Source organism: Prionailurus bengalensis, chromosome A3 (genome assembly GCF_016509475.1).
Source record: "Prionailurus bengalensis isolate Pbe53 chromosome A3, Fcat_Pben_1.1_paternal_pri, whole genome shotgun sequence".
Taxonomy (NCBI): Eukaryota; Metazoa; Chordata; class Mammalia; order Carnivora; family Felidae; genus Prionailurus; species Prionailurus bengalensis.
The window spans coordinates 89,713,915-89,732,409 of record NC_057354.1 but is presented as its reverse complement, the minus strand read 5'-3'; the positions used below and the strand labels follow the sequence as shown (position 1 = coordinate 89,732,409).

Genomic DNA, 18,495 nt, shown 5'->3' with positions numbered 1-18,495 from the left:
TCCTAGTAGGTCTTTGATGGCTTTCTTCCAATATGGCATCTGGGAAGCAGGCAAGAGGCAGATGCCCTCTGTAGCCTGCAGGTTTGGTGAGAGTACCTCTGCTTAGTCCCATCTTTGAAGAGGAAACACTGTACCCTCTAGGTTTCTGGTTAGAGCCTTGAGGGGTTCAGCAAGAGAGGGACTACAGAAGAGGGAGCCGCTGGAGGTGGGGAAAATGATGAGTACAACTTTTTGTTTTTAAGTTTATTCATTTATCTTGAGATAGAGAGAACCAGTGGGAGTGGGGCCAAGAGAGAGATGGGAACAGAGGATCCAAAACAGGCCCTATGCTGACAGCAAAAAGCCCGATGTGTGCAGGGCTTGAACTCACAAACCGTGAGATCATGACCTGAGCCGAAGTTGAATGCTTAACTGACTGAGCCACCCAGGCACCTTGATGAGCACAGCTTTTAACTTTGTTGTGGGCTGAATTGTGTTCCTCACAAATTCCTATGTTGAAAACCTTATTCCCAGTACCTCAGATTGTATTTGGAGATAGGGCCTTACATAGGTAAGTAAGGTGAAATGCAAGCATATGGATGGGTCCGTCCTCCATAATCCAAAGTGACTGATGTTCTTTATAAGAATAAAAGATTATGGACATCTGAGTGGCTCAGTCGGTTAAGTGTCCCATTTCAGCTCAGGTCATGATCTAATGGCTCCTGCATTCGAGCCCCACATCAAGCCTATACTGTCAGTGCAGAGCTTGCTTGGGATTCTCTCTCTCTCTCTCTCTCTCTCTCTCTCTGCCCCTCTCCCACTTGTGCTCACTGTCTTTCTCTCTCTTTCTCTCAAAATAAATAAACTTAAAAAAAAAAAAAGAAGAACAGAAGATTAAGGCACAGACAACACAGAGACCAAGGGACAGTCATGTGAGAATTCAGCAAGAAGACGGCCACCTGCAAGGCAAGAAGAGAGGCCTCAGAAGAAACCAACTTAACAGCACCTTGATCTTGGACTTCTAGCCTCCAGAACTGTGAAAAAATAGATTTGTGTGGTTTGAGCCACCCAGTCAGTGGTATTTTGTTATGGCAGCCTTAGCAAACTCCTAAGAACCTGTTGAGTTTGAAGCATCCACGGATGTTGCTTCGCAATTGTAAGTGTGGATCTGGGGTTCAGGAAAGAAGACAGCTGGAAGCAGACCTGTGGGAATTGGGAACATATACAGGGTGGATCAAACCACGTATATAAGGGTGAATCTCCAGGGAGAATCTGACGAGTGAAATGAAGAGAGGGCTCAGAAATAAACCAATGTTAAGGGGGCGCCTGGGTGGTGCAGTCGGTTAAGCGTCCGACTTCAGCCAGGTCACGATCTCGCGGTCTGTGAGTTCGAGCCCCGTGTCGGGCTCTGGGCTGATGGCTCAGAGCCTGGAGCCTGTTTCCGATTCTGTGTCTCCCTCTCTCTCTGCCCCTCCCCCGTTCATGCTCTGTCTCTCTCTGTCCCAAAAATAAAAATAAACGTTGAAAAAAAAAAAAAGAAATAAACCAATGTTAAGAAATGGGGGAAGAGAAGCCCTTGAAGGAGACCCAGAGATAGTGGGTCGAGGGATAGGCAGGAGCAAAAGTGTGGAAGAATGGAGTCTGAGGCAGAGAGTGGAGTTGAGGGAGTTTGGAGAAGGCAGTGGTTAACTACTCAATGCCAAAGAGAGGTCAAGTAAGATAAAGACTGAAGAAAGGCCTTGGGGTTTTACAATTATGAGTGGGTGGGGGCATGGAGAGCCCAGGCTGCAGTGGTTTGGGGTGTGACTGGAGAAGGGGATAAGGACTAGGAGGATAAATCATCTTCAGCAAATCTGATGGAAAGCAGGACATGGTGTAGGCTGACAGCGAGAAGCAGCTTGATATTTTCTCTGTTTTTCTTGGGAGGGACTTGAACACATTCATATTATGACAGGAAGGAGCCAGTGGATGAGAAATACCAAAATGAAGGAGGAGATGGAAACCTGGAGTGCCCCAAAGCAAAGAGAGGGAAATTAAGCACATAGGAATACCTCTTCCTCTGAGATGGGAGAAATGTAAGTGGTGATTAGTTTGTAGGTTTTAGGGTGGGAATCTGGGAATCAATATTCATGCACAACTTTTTATGTAGACACATGTTTTCATTTCTTTTGGATATATTTCTGTATATTTCTATTCCAATGAAATTGCTGGGTCATACGGTAACTGCCATATTTAACAATTTGAGGAACTGCCAAACTGTTTTGAAAAGCGGCTGCACCCTTTAACATTCCCACCAGCAATGTATGAATGAGGGCTTCAATGTTTCCACACCCAGTGGGTTTCAGGTGGTGTCTCATTGTGGTTTTGATTTACATTTCCTAATGACTAATGTTTTTTATTTCTTTTCATGTGCATATTGGCCATTTGTCTATCTTCTTTAGGGAATATCTATTCAAATCATTTGAAAAAATGTTTTTAAAATGATTTTTTTAAATGTTTATTTTTGAGAGAGAGAGAGAGAGAGACAAAACTTGAGTGGGGGAGGGGCAGAAAGAGAGAGAGAGAGAGAGAGAGAGAGAGAGACAGAATCTGAAGCAGGCTCCAGGCAATCAGGCTCTATATGGGGCTCTAACCCACGGACTGCAAGATCATGACCTGAGCCAAAGTTGGACGCTCAATCGACTGAGCCACCCAGGCCCCTCTCATTTGCCCCTTTTAGAGTTGGATTATCTTTCTATTGTTGAATTGTAAGAGTTCTTTATATATCTGCATACCAGTCTCTTATCAGATGTATGATTTACAAATATTTTCTCCCATCCTGCAAGTTGTCTTTTCACTTTCTTAAGGGTGTTCTTTGAAGCACAAAAACTTTTAGCTTTGATGAAGTCTAGTTTATCTATTTTTTCTTTGGTTGCTTGTGCTTTTGATGTTCTAAGAAAGCTTTGCCTAATCCAAGTCATGAAGATTTATTTATTCCCTTTTCATCTGAGAGTTTTATTGTTTTAGCACTTCCATTTAGTCTATGATCTATTTTGAGTTAATTTTTGTGTATGGTGTAAGGAAGGGGTACAATTAATTCTTTTGCATGTGAATATCTAGCTGTTCCAACACATTTGTTGAAAAGGTTCACTGGGGGCGCCTGGGTGGCTCAGTCGGTTAAGCGGCCGACTTCGGCTCAGGTCATGATCTCGCGGTCTGTGAGTTCGAGCCCCGCGTCGGGCTCTGTGCTGACAGCTCAGAACCTGGAGCCTGTTTCAGACTCTGTGTCTCCCTCTCTCTCTGACCCTCCCCCGTTCATGCTCTGTCTCTCTCTGTCTCAAAAATAAATAAACGTTAAAAAAAATTAAAAAAAAAAAAAAAGAAAAGGTTCACTGAATGCTCTTGGCACCTCTGTTGAAAAATCAATTGGCCATAAATATATGGGTTTCTTTCTGGATTCTCAATTCTTCCACTGATCTATATGTCTATCCTTATGCCAGTATCATACTGTCCTGATTTGTAGATAAGTTTTGAAGTTGGGAAGTAGGAGTACCCTAAATTTGTCCTTTTTCAAGATTTATTTGGCTCTTCTGGGTCCCTCCCATTTCCATATGATTTTAAAGACCAGCTTGTCAATTTCTGCAAAAATAACGGGATTTTGTTGGAAAATGTGTTGAGTCTATAGATCAATTTGAGGAGTATTGCCATCTTAACTATCTTCTATCCAAGAACATGGAACATCTTTCCATTTATTTAGGTCTTTGTTAATTTCTTTCAGTGATGTTTTGTAGTTTCCAGTGTACAACTTTTATACTTCATTAAGTTCATTTCTTGGTATTTTGTTTAATTTTTTGAAGGCTTTTCTAAATGACATTGACCATAACAACTTCTTAAAAAAATTTTTTTAGCGTTTATTCATTTTTGAGAGAAAGAAAAATAGAGTGGGAGCAGGGGAGGGACAGAGAGAGAGGGAGACACAGAATCCAAAGCAGGCTCCAGGGTCTGAGCTGTCAGCACAGAGCCCAATGCGGGGCTCAAACCCATGAACTGTGAGATCATGACCTGAGCCAAAGTTGGATGCTCAACCGACTAAGCCACCCAGGCAACCCTATATTTTATTTTTTGATGCTTTTACAAATGGAATTGTTCTTCATTTTTCTTTTTAATTGTTTATTACTAGTGTGCAGAAATACAATTGATTTTAGTATTTTGAACCTGTATCCTGTAACCTTGCTGAACCCATTTGTTAGTTCTAATAGTCTCTTAGTGGATTCCTTTGGATTTTCTATTTATAAGATCACGCCATCTGCAAACAGAGATAATTTTACCCTTCCTTTCCAATCTGGATTACTTTTATTTATTTTTCTTGCCAAGTTGCCCTCGCTCGAACCTCCAGCACAATGTTGAATAGAAGTGGAGAGAGGACATCCTTGTCTTACTCCAAATTTTAGGGAGTATACCATGATTTTAAATAGCTATTGCTTGTAATGATACTAATTTTTCTCATAACAATTTCTCTTACAATTCCAAAAAGAATTAGTGCTTATGTGGATGAATACACAGGTGAGAATAGCAATAAAATCTTTGAAAAAAAGTAATGAGTGAAGATTTGCTCTTCTGTTGTAGTAAGGCTTTAAAAAGGCAACAATAATTAAAATAGAATGGCACTGGCAACAAGATAGAAACCTCAGCAGAATAGAAAACAAAGTTCAGGCTCTGTCTACAGTATATATAAGAATGTATACTAGAAAACCAATGGCAAGGGGATAGTGTTTTGCAATAAGTACTGGGAAGAACGGACGGCTGTTGGGGGAGAGAGAGTTAGATTTCCAAACCTTTCACTAAAATAGTATATAGAATTTAAAGATGATGAAAGAACAAAGAAAAAGCCAAACAACTTAAAAGCTAGAAAAAATATGAGTGGATATTATTGGACCTGTGAGTGTGGAAGAACTTAACCTTGAGGCAATGGAAGAAATTCAAGGATTTGACAACATAACCTCTTTGGTCAAACTGATTTGCAAAATATATAAAAGACAAAGTGTTATTCTTAATAAAGTGCTAACATAAATTAATAAGAAATTAAGGCTTCAAAGAAAAATGAGCATGGAAAATAGACAATTCAGAGAATAGACAACTCAGTAAAAGAGGAAATATAAATGACTGATAATGAAAAATAAAGTTCAATCTCATTGGCAATCGAAGAAATGCAAATGAAACAAGGAAATACAAACGTTTGCTTTCAGCAAAGATTTCTAAGATGATAATACTTATCACTGCTTAGTGTGTGTTAAGATGGCTCTCTTATTAACCCTTTGAGGTGACTTCTATTATCAAGCTCATTTAATAGATGTGGAAACTGAGACTCAGTGGGGTTTAGTAACTTTCCCAAGCTTATAATGCCACTGACTGGTGGCACTAGAATTTGAACCTGGGCTGTGTGACTCTACTATGGTGAGGGGCCTGGAAAACAGATGCAGGAAAGGGGAGGTGAAGAACAAGGGGAAATGTAGACTGAAGAGCCAGGCAAAGATATTTGAAGTACCTATGTGGAAGGGCGAATGGGCTTTTATGGTATTGCAGAACGAAGCAACAAGTTGAAATTACACAAAGGACCACTTTTTTATAGCAAGAACTATCCCCTAACGGACTAGAGAGGCCCAGGAAGGCATGAGCACACCCGGCCCCAGGGGAGGTAGGGGAAGCCAGAGGGTCCTTGGTCTAACCCTCATGGCAGGCTGCAGGGGATGGGGATGTTGGTGGCCTCATTTTGTAGAGGAGGACACATATCTCTAGGTGGTCGAGACCTCAGTGTCTTCAGAGTTTCTGCTCTTTTCTCACCCACAGATAGCTAAAAGACCCAGCCCTTTCCTCCTAGGGCCAAGTGACCTGCAGGGGAGCCCTGCCTGGCTTCACTGCCCTCCTATAGCTGCAGTCCCAGGCCAACAGGAAGCCTGAGCTTGCCAAACTGCGTGGGCCAGGGCAGGAGGAAGGAGAGAGGGAGTAGTCCATCTGAGTTCTGTTTTGTCCTTTCCTGCAGCCTTGCTACTCCATGGGGGGGGGGGGCAGTCTAGTTGTGTTAGAGAACTAGGAAACAGGTTAAACAGAACCATTAAAGAAGGGTGACTAACGTATGTTAGTTGCAGTTTGGTAAAGATGTCTTCATTTGCAAAGCCCTTGGGGAATCCATTCTTTTTTTTTTTTTATTTATTTTTATTTTTTTTTCAACGTTTATTTATTTTTGGGACAGAGAGAGACAGAGCATGAACGGGGGAGGGGCAGAGAGAGAGGGAGACACAGAATCGGAAACAGGCTCCAGGCTCTGAGCCATCAGCCCAGAGCCTGACGCGGGGCTCGAACTCACGGACCACGAGATCGTGACCTGGCTGAAGTCGGACGCTTAACCGACTGTGCCACCCAGGCGCCCCGGGGAATCCATTCTTAAAGCTGGGGCTTCGTCCTGAGTGCAACCTTGGTTAAGTCTCTTAACGTTTTTATACCTCAATTTCTTCATCTGTAAAATGGGTATGACAACACTTCCTGCTTTATCAACTCCGAATTATGTAGTGCTTATATGACCAACAAGCTAGTGTGAGAGCAGAGTGCCACAGGCAGTAGTCCCTCAGACCTGAGTTCAAGCCCATTCTCTGCAATTTTCCAGTTAGCAACGTGGAGAAAATTACCCAAGCTCTCTCTCCGCTTTGGTTTCTTCATCAGTGAAAATGAAGGTGGCAACAGCACCTGCCTTAAACGGTTGTCTTCAGGGGTAAATGAGATAATACATGTAAAGTAAATGGTAGAACCGGGGCTCCAACGCCCACTCCAAAGCTACACTACAGCTGCCTCACAGGCGTAATGCAAACACAGCAACAACAGAGTGTAGAGAAAAGCTTGGATAGAAACACAACAAATGGTTAACAATGTTTACTTCCGGGTGGGGAGATTATGACCTATTTGTATTTCCTTTATTTTCTTCTGCATTTTCCAAGTTATGTGTATAATCGGAAGAAAAGCTGTATATGATTTTCAGATGCCTTGAGATCATCTGTGATGGTCTCCACTGCATTAAAATCTTTCACAATATTTTCTCACGCAATCTTCTCTGCAACTGCTTGAAGTAGGCATCATTATCCTCATTTTCTAGATGAGTAAATGAGGCTGATAGAGGTTAGAGAGCTGGTTTAATCTTCAGATCTTATTGCTGTGAAGTGGCAGAAAGCCAAGACCCACAGGCAGATCTGGCTGCCTCAAAGATAGGTGCTATCCACAGGGATGTTGGACCATGGGGCTCAGTGCCCAGGACTCCTCCACCCCAGTCTTCAGAATGCAGGGATAAGGTGGCAGGCTGTCAGGATCAGGCCTGTGGTGTGTGTGTTCCCATGGATCCCCAGTGCCTGGTGTACTGGTTCTCTGTATCTATATTGTGGTGGAGAACATGGCCGGCAGAGTTGGGATTTTTGGCATCCTTCTCTCATAGCATAGGATGTCAAGGGGTACTGTGGAGAGTCTTCCCAAGAAGAAATACAGGTTTCCATCATAAAAGTAGCCAGCCAGAGGAACTAAAAATAATAGGTTATCACATAAGATTGAGGGAGGGAAATGGCTGTGAGATACATTATCTGTCACAGCAGGAAGACAATAGATAATGGCCCTGATAAATCCATCTATGTAAGCATTTTATGTAGAGAGATGGAGGTACCCACCAGGCTTGAAAACACAAATGGCTGTAAGTGAGTTTTCTTTGGATCCAGCCGTGGAGAGGGAATCTTTCGCTTTTCATCATAAGCGCTTCTGTCCTATTTGATTTTCTTTAGGTGTATGTGTTACATTTTATTTAAAAATTAGGATTTTAAAAAGTACAGGCTGTGGGGTCATCTGTGTGGATTCAAATTCCACCTTTGCCAGTTATGGATCGTGGGCAGTTTAGCCTCTCTAAGCTGAAATTTTACCTTCTGGAAAATAGGAATAAAACTCATACTCATCCAGAAGGTTGCTCTGAGGATAAAATGAGGTAATGCATATAAAGTACATGGACCGGCACTGGCCGAAATGCAGCATCTATAATTACTAACCATTGTTATCATTATTAATAATAAGCCAAGCATTCAAATCATACCCCTGGGCTTTACACACAGGCACGTAGTAGGCACTTAATGGGTGGAAGTAATTGTTTAAAACTCCCATTAGAGCCTATAATTTCCGCCAACCAGTGACGCAGGAGCTCCAGCTGAAATATTGATGTCGTTACTTATTTATTCATCACGCTGCTCCCCACCGCAGTGTCCGCTAAGGGCGAGCCCAGCTCTCCCGCCTTCCGCGGCGCGGTCTCGTTTCATCAGTAGGTCCCCGAAGCGCGCGGAGGTCCGAAGCCGGGGCAGCTCACCGGCTTCCAGCTCGCTGTCGCGGGCCAGTCACGTGCCAGAGCGGGACTCACTTCTGGTTTCACGCAGCATCTTCCCTGGCAGGGACCGGCTGGAGGAGGGTTGGAGCGCGGCTCGAGACGGAGGGGGCAGCGGGGTCCCGCCCCACCCCCACTTGCCCGCTCCAAGAGGATGGCCATTCCAGGAGGGGCGGGCCGGGGCAGTTGCAGGGCAGGGCTTTCGGAGCAGGGACATCTTGAAGAAAGATTTGGGATTGGCCGGGAGACGCGGAGCGGGCTTTTCATACCGGGCAGAGGGTGCCGCGCTCCCGCAAGCGAGGCGGGGTTCCGCGGGTGCCCCCAGGCCGGGGCGGGGCCAATGCCGGAGCCCCGCCCACCCCTCTGCAGTGGCCGCACGCCCCACCCCTTGGTCCCCGTCGGCCCCTCCAGCTCCGGTCGGGTCTGCGGAGGCCAGCGCCGGGGCGCGACAGCCAGTGCCCCCGCTGCACTGCCGCACCGCCGCGCGGGTCTGGGTCGCGGGGCGGGGCAGGGCGAGAGGCGGGGCGCTGACGTCGTGGCGCGGCCGGCGGCCGGGGAGGCGGGGAGGCGGCTGCCGGCTCGGCCCAGCCCAGCCCGCAGCTGCGGCGGCCCGGTGGTGGCGGCGGCGGGGCTCGGAGCCGGCTCCTGACAGCCCTCCGCCCGCTGCCTGGTTCCTCTCACGGTCTCCGTGTCTGCTCCCGCTTTTGCCGGCCCTCGTCCGCTGTCGCCTGCCCCGCCATGGCCCTGGTGCGGGACGCCGAGCCGGCGGCTGGGCCCTCCCGCTGGCTACCCACGCACGTCCAGGTGACTGTGCTGCGGGCCCGCGGGCTGCGGGGCAAGAGCTCGGGAGCGGGCAGTACTAGCGACGCGTACACGGTGATCCAGGTGGGCCGTGAGAAGTACAGCACGTCGGTGGTGGAGAAGACGCAGGGCTGCCCGGAGTGGCGCGAGGAGTGCTCCTTCGAGCTGCCGCCTGGTGCCCTGGACGGCCTGCTGCGGGCGCAGGAGGCCGACGCGGGCCCGGCGCTCTGGGCCGCGGGCTCCGCTGCCGCCTGTGAGCTGGTGCTCACCACCATGCACCGCTCCCTCATCGGCGTCGACAAGTTCCTGGGCCAGGCCACGGTGGCGCTGGACGAGGTCTTCGGCGCAGGCCGCGCCCAGCACACGCAGTGAGTGAGGGGCGCCAAGAGCGCGGAAACGGTTAAAGGCCTCGCTGGGCGGGGCTGGCGGGGGAGCGGGACCCCGAACCTCGGCCAGGGCTGTGCGCCCTTTGCCGCGCGCTCAAGGGCATAAACCGCTTCTTTGCATTTTGGGTCCCCTTCCGATCGATCCCCTTCCTTGCGACGTTCAATGCTTGGCTGCTGGTGTGTCCTTGGGTAGCCTAGGGGGGAGGTATGATTGGTGGCCTAGCCTTAGGAGTAGATTGCCCGGTAAAGTTCGGAGTGGGATCCAGAGGCCCTTGCACCATGGGAACCTCAAGAAGGAAAATCTTGGGGCCATTCTTAGGGCCTCTGGGCCTGTCTCCCTTTCCTGGAAGGGGAGGGGCACTGCAGGCGCTTGCCCCAAGCCAGGCCCGCAGGGTAGTGGAGAGGCCCACGGCCTCGCCCTGTGGGGGAAGGAAAGGTGCAGTGTTCTACTTGACGGCTAGATTGACCCGAGATGCCCCACCAAATTTGGAAAATGCAGAGGGCATCTGCTTCTTGCCTGGTATTTGGATGGCCTCTGGAACCCTGCCCCTCTGTGTCCCTGTTCTGAAAACAGGAGAACCTCTTAATTAAAGGAAGGAAACCCTTCAGGCAGCCTTCAAGTGTCCTGCCTGTCCTGCTTGAGGTGAAGGCAGCGTCACAGTTAGTGCACAGCAGGAGATCATCTCCCAGCCACTTCCACCTAGAAGGGCCTGTGTGTTTTTTAATCATTTATTTTGGCAGTGTTTAACCTTCCCTGTGTTAAGATCAAGGCTTCAGACTTGGAGCCCCATTTCCTGTTTGGACTTGGGCAGGATCTGAAAGCCAGTCCCTAGGGCTGAGCACCTGCTGTGGATCATTCAAGGGGTTAACTGGGGTGACACCTCCCCTGGACCCCAGGGACCCTGGATGAAGAGGGTAAAGGGATGGGGGCAGGGGTGTGCCCTAGGTGGGGACAGGTGCTGAAAAGGTTTGCCCACCTGGAATGGCATCTAACTGAGTAAATCTAGGAAACCTTGTTGGAGCAGGTGCAGACCCATATGAGAGCAGGATTTGGTTAGAAAGGATCTGACCTTGAATGTTTTTCAAAACGTGTGGAGGAAAGGGCCTTCATGGCTCTGTGGCCTGGAATGGGAAGCTGGGTAGCATAGGGCAGGTTCAGGGCAGGGCTGTGACCTGACTCCACCTCCCCCCTCCCCTGGCCTTCTCCTCTCCTTTTCTCTGAGTTGCTGCTGTTTGGTTGCTGGGTGTGGAATCATGTGGTATAGTTTGGCCCTTGTTTTGTTTTTTTCCTCCGCTTTTCTGTCCTCTCCTTCCTTTCTGGCTGAGGGAGGCCGTGGGGGTGGGGCAGAAAGCTCTCCTCTGGATCTCTTAGCCCTTTTTTTTCCTGAAGAGGCTTCTGTCCCCAAATTCATTCCACCCCTTTCTTTCCTGGTCCTTCAGCCTCCACCACTCAGCTAATCTGACCAGACTAGTACATGATACCCCTGGTATACAGGGGGAGACAGAAAGTCTCTAGGCTTGTGGGGAGAAGCCTCTGTGAAGTCCGTGACTTGGGGTGGGGGCAGCTTTGATCTTTTTCAATTTCTGCTCTTGATTTCTTCTTGGTCTTTGGTTCTTCCTGAGCTGTCTGTGCTTGTAGGCCCAGGTGGGCCTGCCTGTTTGCAGCCAAGGACAGTCCCTCTTGGTGAATTTGACTTGCCACCCCTTGATCTGAAGGGAGCCTTAATTTATTTTATAGAAGTCCTCTTTCTCACCAGGATCTTTCTGCACCTACCAGCTGCTTTTCCTCTGTTGCATTGACCTGGGTTATTTATAGAACCTGGAGGGGGCAGAAAGGAGAGGGGCCCTCCTGGTGGGACGAGGAAAAGTCTGTGAAATCTGCCTGATCTTCCAGAAGCTGGATCTAACAGCATGCCTACTGACAGAGGGTGAGAGCTGCTGCTCCCAACTCTGGTCCCCACCTCCCACCTCTGACTTTAATGGCCACTCCTGGTTGCATATCCTGGGAGCACCCTGGCGTGAGCTGTTAAGACAGTGAGTCTGCACATTTCCCAATGGAGAGAGGGCAAGATGGAGAGGACCAGGGTGTAGCCTCCTCAGCTTTGAATAATGGTGGAGAACACCATCCACTCTAACTCCAGGAGCCAGTCAGTTGTGGTGGTCTCGTGGAAGGTAGATAGCAGCCCTGTGTCACCAAGACAGAACCTGACTGGGGAAGGGCAGCCGCATGGTTATGATGATAGGGCTGTGGAGTTGCAAGAAACAGATTCTAGTCTCAAACTTGCCACCTTGTGGCAAGTCAAATAAACTCTTGGTGCCTCAGTTTTCTCATCCGTCCAATGGGGCTATTACAAGATTGATGTGAGGCATGAAATGAGAGTGCAGGTAAAGCATCTAGATGTGGTTGTTGGTCAGTGAAGAGCAATGATAGTGGAGGGAGGTTGTTGGTAACAGTGTCTGGGTGATGTCCCTGACCTGTAAAAAAACTTTCTCACGTGATGGGGGGAAACAATACAGAACTTAGAAGAGCCTGAGCCTGGGAAAACCCTAGGACCGTGGGTGGCAGAGTGCATCCAGGAGTATGAGAGTGCCTGATGAAATAGGCTGACCCCTTGCAGTCCTTCATTCTCTTTGCTGCTCCAGGTTTGAAAACTAGGGCTGGGGTTGGGAGGCCTCTTGCAGTGCTGTAGCCCGGCTCGGATCAGCTTGTAGCACCCCCCAGCAGCCTGGGCTGGAGCTGCCCCTGCCCTGTCGGGGAGGCTGGACAGCCCAGTGTTTAAGAACCTGGAGACTGGGGTTTCACTCCTAGGTCTGTGACTTCCTAGCAGGCGAGTTTCTTAACCCGTCTCCTCATTTCTGCAAAGGTCAGAAAAATAATTATGGAATCGCAACGTTAAATAAGACAGTGTCTGTAAAAGCTTTGGTATAGTTGCAGACCTAGAGCAAGGCTTCAAAGTATGGGTGTTGTGGTTACGCTGAGGACCCTGCCTTGTGGGATGATGGTGACTGGTGCGAGGTGCCTTCATGGCTCCTGAAGCTCCTTTGTCAAGGGGTGCTCTTTGAGGTGAGGAATTTCACTGGAGGCTTCCAAATAATTGAAGAGGAAGTCCTCAAAACATAATTTAACGTAATACAGGAGGAAACTGATTATAGCTGTCTCCCCCCAGTAAAGCCATATATGCATCATCACAAGTCTGAAAATCCTGAGATGTTTCTCCACTATTTCCTCTCTGGTTTTTATCTCTGTACCCTTCCTGGTACTACTCTCCAGTGGGTGCTGTGTGTGGAGTAAAAGAGTCCCTGCTGTAAAGAACCCCTCCCCACCCATCCTGGGCCTGTTAGATTGATGGTTAGAGCCTGGCCCCTTGGGAAGGCTGAGTCTGGGTTTAATTTGGGTCGGGACCAGTTTGGTTTTTTTTATCCCAAAGAATAGAACTGTTGGGACCATGGACAGGCTGCTAACTGTGGCACCCTGATAGGTTCTGCTGCATCTGGTCAGACCCGTGCCACTGATTTTATGGAGGGCCTTGTGGAGGCCTGTGGCCCAGGACAGCTTAGGTTTGAGACTACAGTATTCTGCCTGGCTGGGCATGGAGACCTGAGATCCCCTTGAGAGTGGTGGGGTTGGGGGCACTGCGAGATGCACCTGAGGGAAAATGCAGCCTGCTGGCCTAGGTTGGGCTGGTGTTTGAGGGCTTCCATTCATCTCTTAGCCTCCAGACAGCCTGTGCATTCCTGTGCCCGTGACCCCGCAGCCTTCTCTCCACCAGGTTCCAGATGTGACTGCTCCTCAGGAAGTAGCTGAGGCCATGAGGGTCCTTGGTTTTGGCTCCTGCTCCAACCCCAGACCTGTGGAGCTGCTGGGGAAGTCTGCTTTGGCTGTGGGGGGTGGAGGGGTAGGGTCTGACTCCCACTCCCTGAGTTACGGGTAGTTTTTATTTGGGGTTGCTTGAGCAGCGGTGCTGGGGCAGAGGGGAGGGGTAGGAAGTGACTCCTCCGTCCGACTGGGCGGTTCCTGACTGCCACAGCAGCTTCCCCTTCCCTCTGCATCTGGCCCTGGGTGGGAACCCCGTCTCTGCCCTGTTCTCCTCTCCGAAGCCAGCCGGGGACAGGCATAACTCAGCAGCTCCTCCACTCCAGGCAACTGGAGGGCTCTCCCTTTCCACTGATGGGAGCCGCCGGCTGCACTTGTTATTGTTGGTCCCCTGGTGCCACGACGCTCTTGCCGAAGCTAGATGACTAGCCTGGCCTTGTCCACATTTTCCCTGCCCTTCCTATCCTGTGCCGGGACAGATCATTAACACAATGACAGGAGCTCTCCGGGCTCTCTGCAAGTCAGTTTGCTATGTTTTTCCTTGTACAGGTCCAGTCCTCTGCAAAATTGTGTAGTCATGAAGAAGCGTTGACCCTTTTCACAGCCAAGTGATAAAAATCAGTCTACAATGTGGGTCCTTTATATAGCTGGCTGTGCTGCCAGTGAAGGGTCTAACGGCTTTGCTTTTGGTGAGCTGCCCGAGGACCCCTTAGGTTATTTCTTCCCTCAGGAAGGATGGCAGCCAGTGAGAAGAGCTGCACTTGGACAGCCCAGTGTTGGTCAGTTGGTGGGGCTGAGGCCTGGGTGTGGGGCTGGGCCCAGGCCTCTCCTTAGTGAAGGGCAAGCCAGCAGGGACTCCGAAGGTCCCATTCCAAGGAGGCAGCACTTCGAGGAGCTGCGCAAGGGAAGGGCTTTATCACGGGCCACCTCAACCTTCAGCTGACCCAGGGGTTGGTGTGTGGCGGGGAGGGGAAGCACAGCCCTTGATCATGGAGTTGCAATGTCAGAGCTCGAAGAGTGCTTCGATGAGGGGGCTGAGGCTGGGGAGGGGACCGACTCAGCTACTCAGCCGTCAGTGGAGGGTGGGGCTCTGCTGGTCTCTGTTAGGCCCTGGCAGCCCGTAGGATTTCGGGCCAACGAAGAAAAGGCATTTGGGGCCCTGTGTGCATCCCAGGGGGTTTTAGTGTGAGACGGACATTGCTGCTAGGATAGGGTAGGGGGCCTTGGGGCTTATCTATGGGCCTGGAGGAGCAGTCTCATCCACAGGCTTTTCTGGAGTGTCTGGACACTGGGTGGGGTGGAGGGGCTCAGAGGAGGGGAGGGCATGGATATCCCAGCCTGAATGCCGGGAAGGTAATGGCTTTGTTAGGAGGATGAACCGCATATTTTTGGAGAAAGGGCCATAGGCAAGTGCTGTGTTTTCAGGCCTTGCCAGGGAGAACTGGAGATGTTCAGAGCATACAGAGCTGCTGGGCTCGGCTGTGGTCAGGGACACGAACACTGAAGACCTGTGAGGTCCACCTTGGCAGCATGTAGCAGTCTGTTTCAGGGGGCTGTTATTGCCTTGTTAGGGAGGCATATCATTTACTAAGCCATTTCTTTGTGCTGCCACTGTCCTATGGGCTTGACTTACTGTAGCTCAGAGGAGCCCCTTGAGGTATAGGTATTGTTACTCTGTTTAACAAATGGAGAAACTGAGGCACAGAGAGGTGAAGTAACTTCTTTTTTTTCGCTTAAAATTTTTTTAATGTTTATTTTTATTTTTTATTTTCTTTAAAAAATTTTTTAACGTTTTTTATTTATTTTTGAGACAGAGAGAGACAGAGCATGAACGGGGGAGGGGCAGATAGAGAGGGAGACACAGAATCAGAAGCAGGCTCCAGGCTCTGAGCCATCAGCCCAGAGCCTGACGCGGGGCTCGAACTCACGGACCGCGAGATCATGACCTGAGCTGAAGTCGGACACTTAACCGACTGAGCCACCCAGGCACCTCTTTAGTGTTTATTTTTGAGAGAGCTCATGAGCTTGCATGAGCGGGGGAGGGGCAGGGAGAGAGAGAGGGAGATAGAGGATTTGAAGACTCTTGTGCTGACAGCTCAATGCAGGGCTTGAACTGATGAACCGTGAGATCATGACCTGAGCCAACGTTGGACGCTTAGCCAACTAAGCCACCCAGGCACCCTGAAATGACTTTTCTAAAGGCACACATACATGGCAGGGTCAGGATTTGCACCCAGGCACCCTAGCTTCAGATTCTGTGCTCTTCATCACCACTCTATACTGTCCCCCTCAGTTTTCCCCCATTTCTTTCATGATTTGGTTCTGCATAGGACGGGGGTTCTGCTGCTGCCCTCCTGAAGGTTTCTCTCTCCTCCACAGGGCCAGTCTCTGGGGCTCTGTAAGCATGGCCTGCTTCTCTTGTGTGAGGCCTTGGCTGATTGGGGCGTGTGTGATCTGCAGCTCCAAATCCAGTCATGTCTGTCTCAGGGGCTGGAGGTGTTGTGTGGGACTTTGGGAGGGAGGATATCAGTGTCACCAGAGTGTCTCTCAGGAGCTTGGGGGAGCCTGGGAAGCTCTGCCTTGGCCCTGGACACCCCAGCCCTGGAGAGATTTGCTCCCATTGGCTTGTGCAGTAGAGCAGAGCTTGGGAGCATCACCAGATATAAGACTTCCTGACCTTTCTCAAGAATCACGTGCTTGTTTTGCTGTGACAGAACACTCTGAGCCATCCAGTGCCTCACAGTGATGCAGTCGTTTGCTTTTTTTTTTTTTTTTTTCTTTTGTTCAATATTTAGGAAGCAATTACTAGGCAACCGCTGTGCCTAGGTCAGGGCTTTGGAGAAAACAAGAGAAAGAAATGTATAGCCCTTTCCCTAGAAGGGCAAAAATGTGTTTGAAACAAGACTTACCCAGGAAGGATAATTAACCTACAAAGCAGCATACACACATGTCAGAGAAGGAAGGGGTCAGGAGAAGGGTGAATTCAGCAGGGTTGGAGTGATCAGGGTGGCTTTCTGGGGGAGGCAGGTCCTTGAATGATAGCTGAGGCTGTGATGGAGGCTGGGTGAGTTTTTGGGAGGGAGACTTCCCTTCCTGAAGGGAAAATGAGTGTTCTGGGGCTGGGCCAGGAGAGGGGAGCCAATCTTAGTTTCCTCCGTGCCTCTCTTAGCAAAACAGCTTGACTTTATATTTATTTATTTATTATTATTTTAATATAGTGGTAGTATTTAACATTTTGTTTTATTTTGTGTTTTTTTTTAAAGTTTATTTATTTTGAGAGAGAGAGACCACACGTGCTCATGTGGGTGGGGGGCAGAGAGAGAGGGTGAGAGAGAATCCCAAGCCGGCTCCATGCTGTGCCTGCCGTGGGGCTCGTCTCACAAATCATGACCTGAACCGAAATCAATTGTCGATGCTTAACTGACTAAGGCACCCAGGTGCCCCATTATTATCATTTCTTTGAGTAGTTTACTTGGTTCAAATTCTGAAGGTACAGAAGGTGTGCCATGAAAAAATCTCCTTTGCCCTGACCTTAAATCATCCAGCTCCTGTCTTCAGAGGCATGAGTATTGCCAGTTCTTGGGTAACTTTTCAAAGTTATTCTATGCATTTAATGTTTGTCTGCACAAATACAGCGTTCTCCACACACAGGTTTTACCTATGCTCAGACTGACCATCCCACACAGGATGTTTATTTGTCATCTCCACCTATGGTGCGTCTGAACTGGGACCCTGGCAGAGGGGACAGACACTGCTTAGCTTTGTCCCCTATGACCCAACACTCCTATGTTGGGTGAATATGGGGTTAGGATCAAACTGGAGAGGGGGTGTGGTTACGTAGAATTTCTTCCTAGTCCCCAACCCCCATTTGACCAAGACCGTCTGAGAGAGGTCATCTTGCTGGTTCTCTCCTTCCTCCTGGACAGAGTCATCACTGGGGGGGTCCTGGGCCACCTTGCTCGTAGGGGCTGATGACGGCTTATAAAAGGCCCTTGATAGACAGTGAACCCAAATCTTTATGTGTGGTTTGGCCTACTTTTCAGAGTGCTTTCCTGGCATCATCTCATTTCATTCTTTCCTGTGGGCAGACAAGGTGACCCCCATTTTTACAGATGTGGAGACTGCCGTCTCAGGAGGTGAAATGAGTTGTCCAAGGTCACATGACTTGTTAGTGGCAGCCAGATCTCTGACTTGCAAGCCCAGTGCTTTTTCCCCTACCTCGTGCTTTTGGCTGTACACACTTCCTGCTGCTGTGGGGGTGGTTAGACTCGTCTCTGGGCATTTTTATGGCTTTTCCTCTGCCAAGTGAGCATAGTCGCTGGCCAGTCTGAGGCAAGCTGACAGTGACAGGCCTCTGGAGCCTGCAGCAGTAGGGGGCACTAGCTGAGATGTTTGTGCCTAGGAGGGAAGCTGGACCTGGCTGGGCTCTGAGGTGAGTTGAGCAAGCCATGTCCACGGAGGCTGGGGCGGCTCTTGAAGTGACGCTTCTGGGCTCTGAGGACTATTGGTTCTAGAGTGGGTGATAAGAATCATCCTGTGGCCGATAAGAGGCAATATCCTGCCCCAGGACTGCGTCTGGCTTACAGTCTTGCTGTAGATACCAAATCAAAGGGTGGGTTTGATTGTGGGCGTGGGGAGCCAGAAGATGGGCCTGAGGGCCCTGCACACGTCATTGTATCTGATAGTATGTGAGGAAGAATGCTTGTGTGGGGTTTTGGAGAGGAGGAAGGGCATCCCATGCAGGAGACTGTGGGGAGGAGGTTTTCCAGCTTCCCTCCGGCTCCCTGAGTAATGACAGTCTTAGTTGGCACCCCTCCCGCCCCTAACTGGCTTTTCTTATTGCTCCCTTTTACAGAGGTGAAATGATTGGTTTAAAGCCACTTAGTAGATCCAGAACTAGAACCTGGATCTCCTTCCTGTCTTCCTGCTATGACCTTAAAATAATTTTTTTTCAACTTATTTTTGGGACTAGCTGAGTCCTTGCCAATTCCATCTCATTTATCCAGCAAGTATTAGAAAGTGTTCCAAATATCAGGCCCCATCCCTGGGTTTGGGGGTAAAAGGTAAGTAGCAGTCCCTGCTGTCATTAAGTACTGAGAGTGCAGGGTGGAGGCACCCTACTGCTAGGGGAGGAAAGG

General features: G+C 49.2%; 1 protein-coding gene across 3 annotated transcripts in view; it reads left to right on the top strand.

The window, feature by feature from the left end:
- The first annotated feature begins 8,913 nt into the window (after positions 1–8,913).
- RAB11FIP5 (RAB11 family interacting protein 5) overlaps positions 8,914–18,495 on the top strand; it is a 37,811-nt gene continuing 28,229 nt past the window's right edge. The window contains exon 1 of one of the 3 annotated variants that reach the window (XM_043603685.1): positions 8,914–9,525. In XM_043603685.1, the coding sequence (XP_043459620.1) occupies positions 9,095–9,525 (431 nt within the window). In that variant the 5' untranslated portion in view covers positions 8,914–9,094. The remainder of the gene's footprint in view (positions 9,526–18,495) is intronic. The other 2 variants (XM_043603684.1, XM_043603683.1) reach the window with 2 other exon arrangements.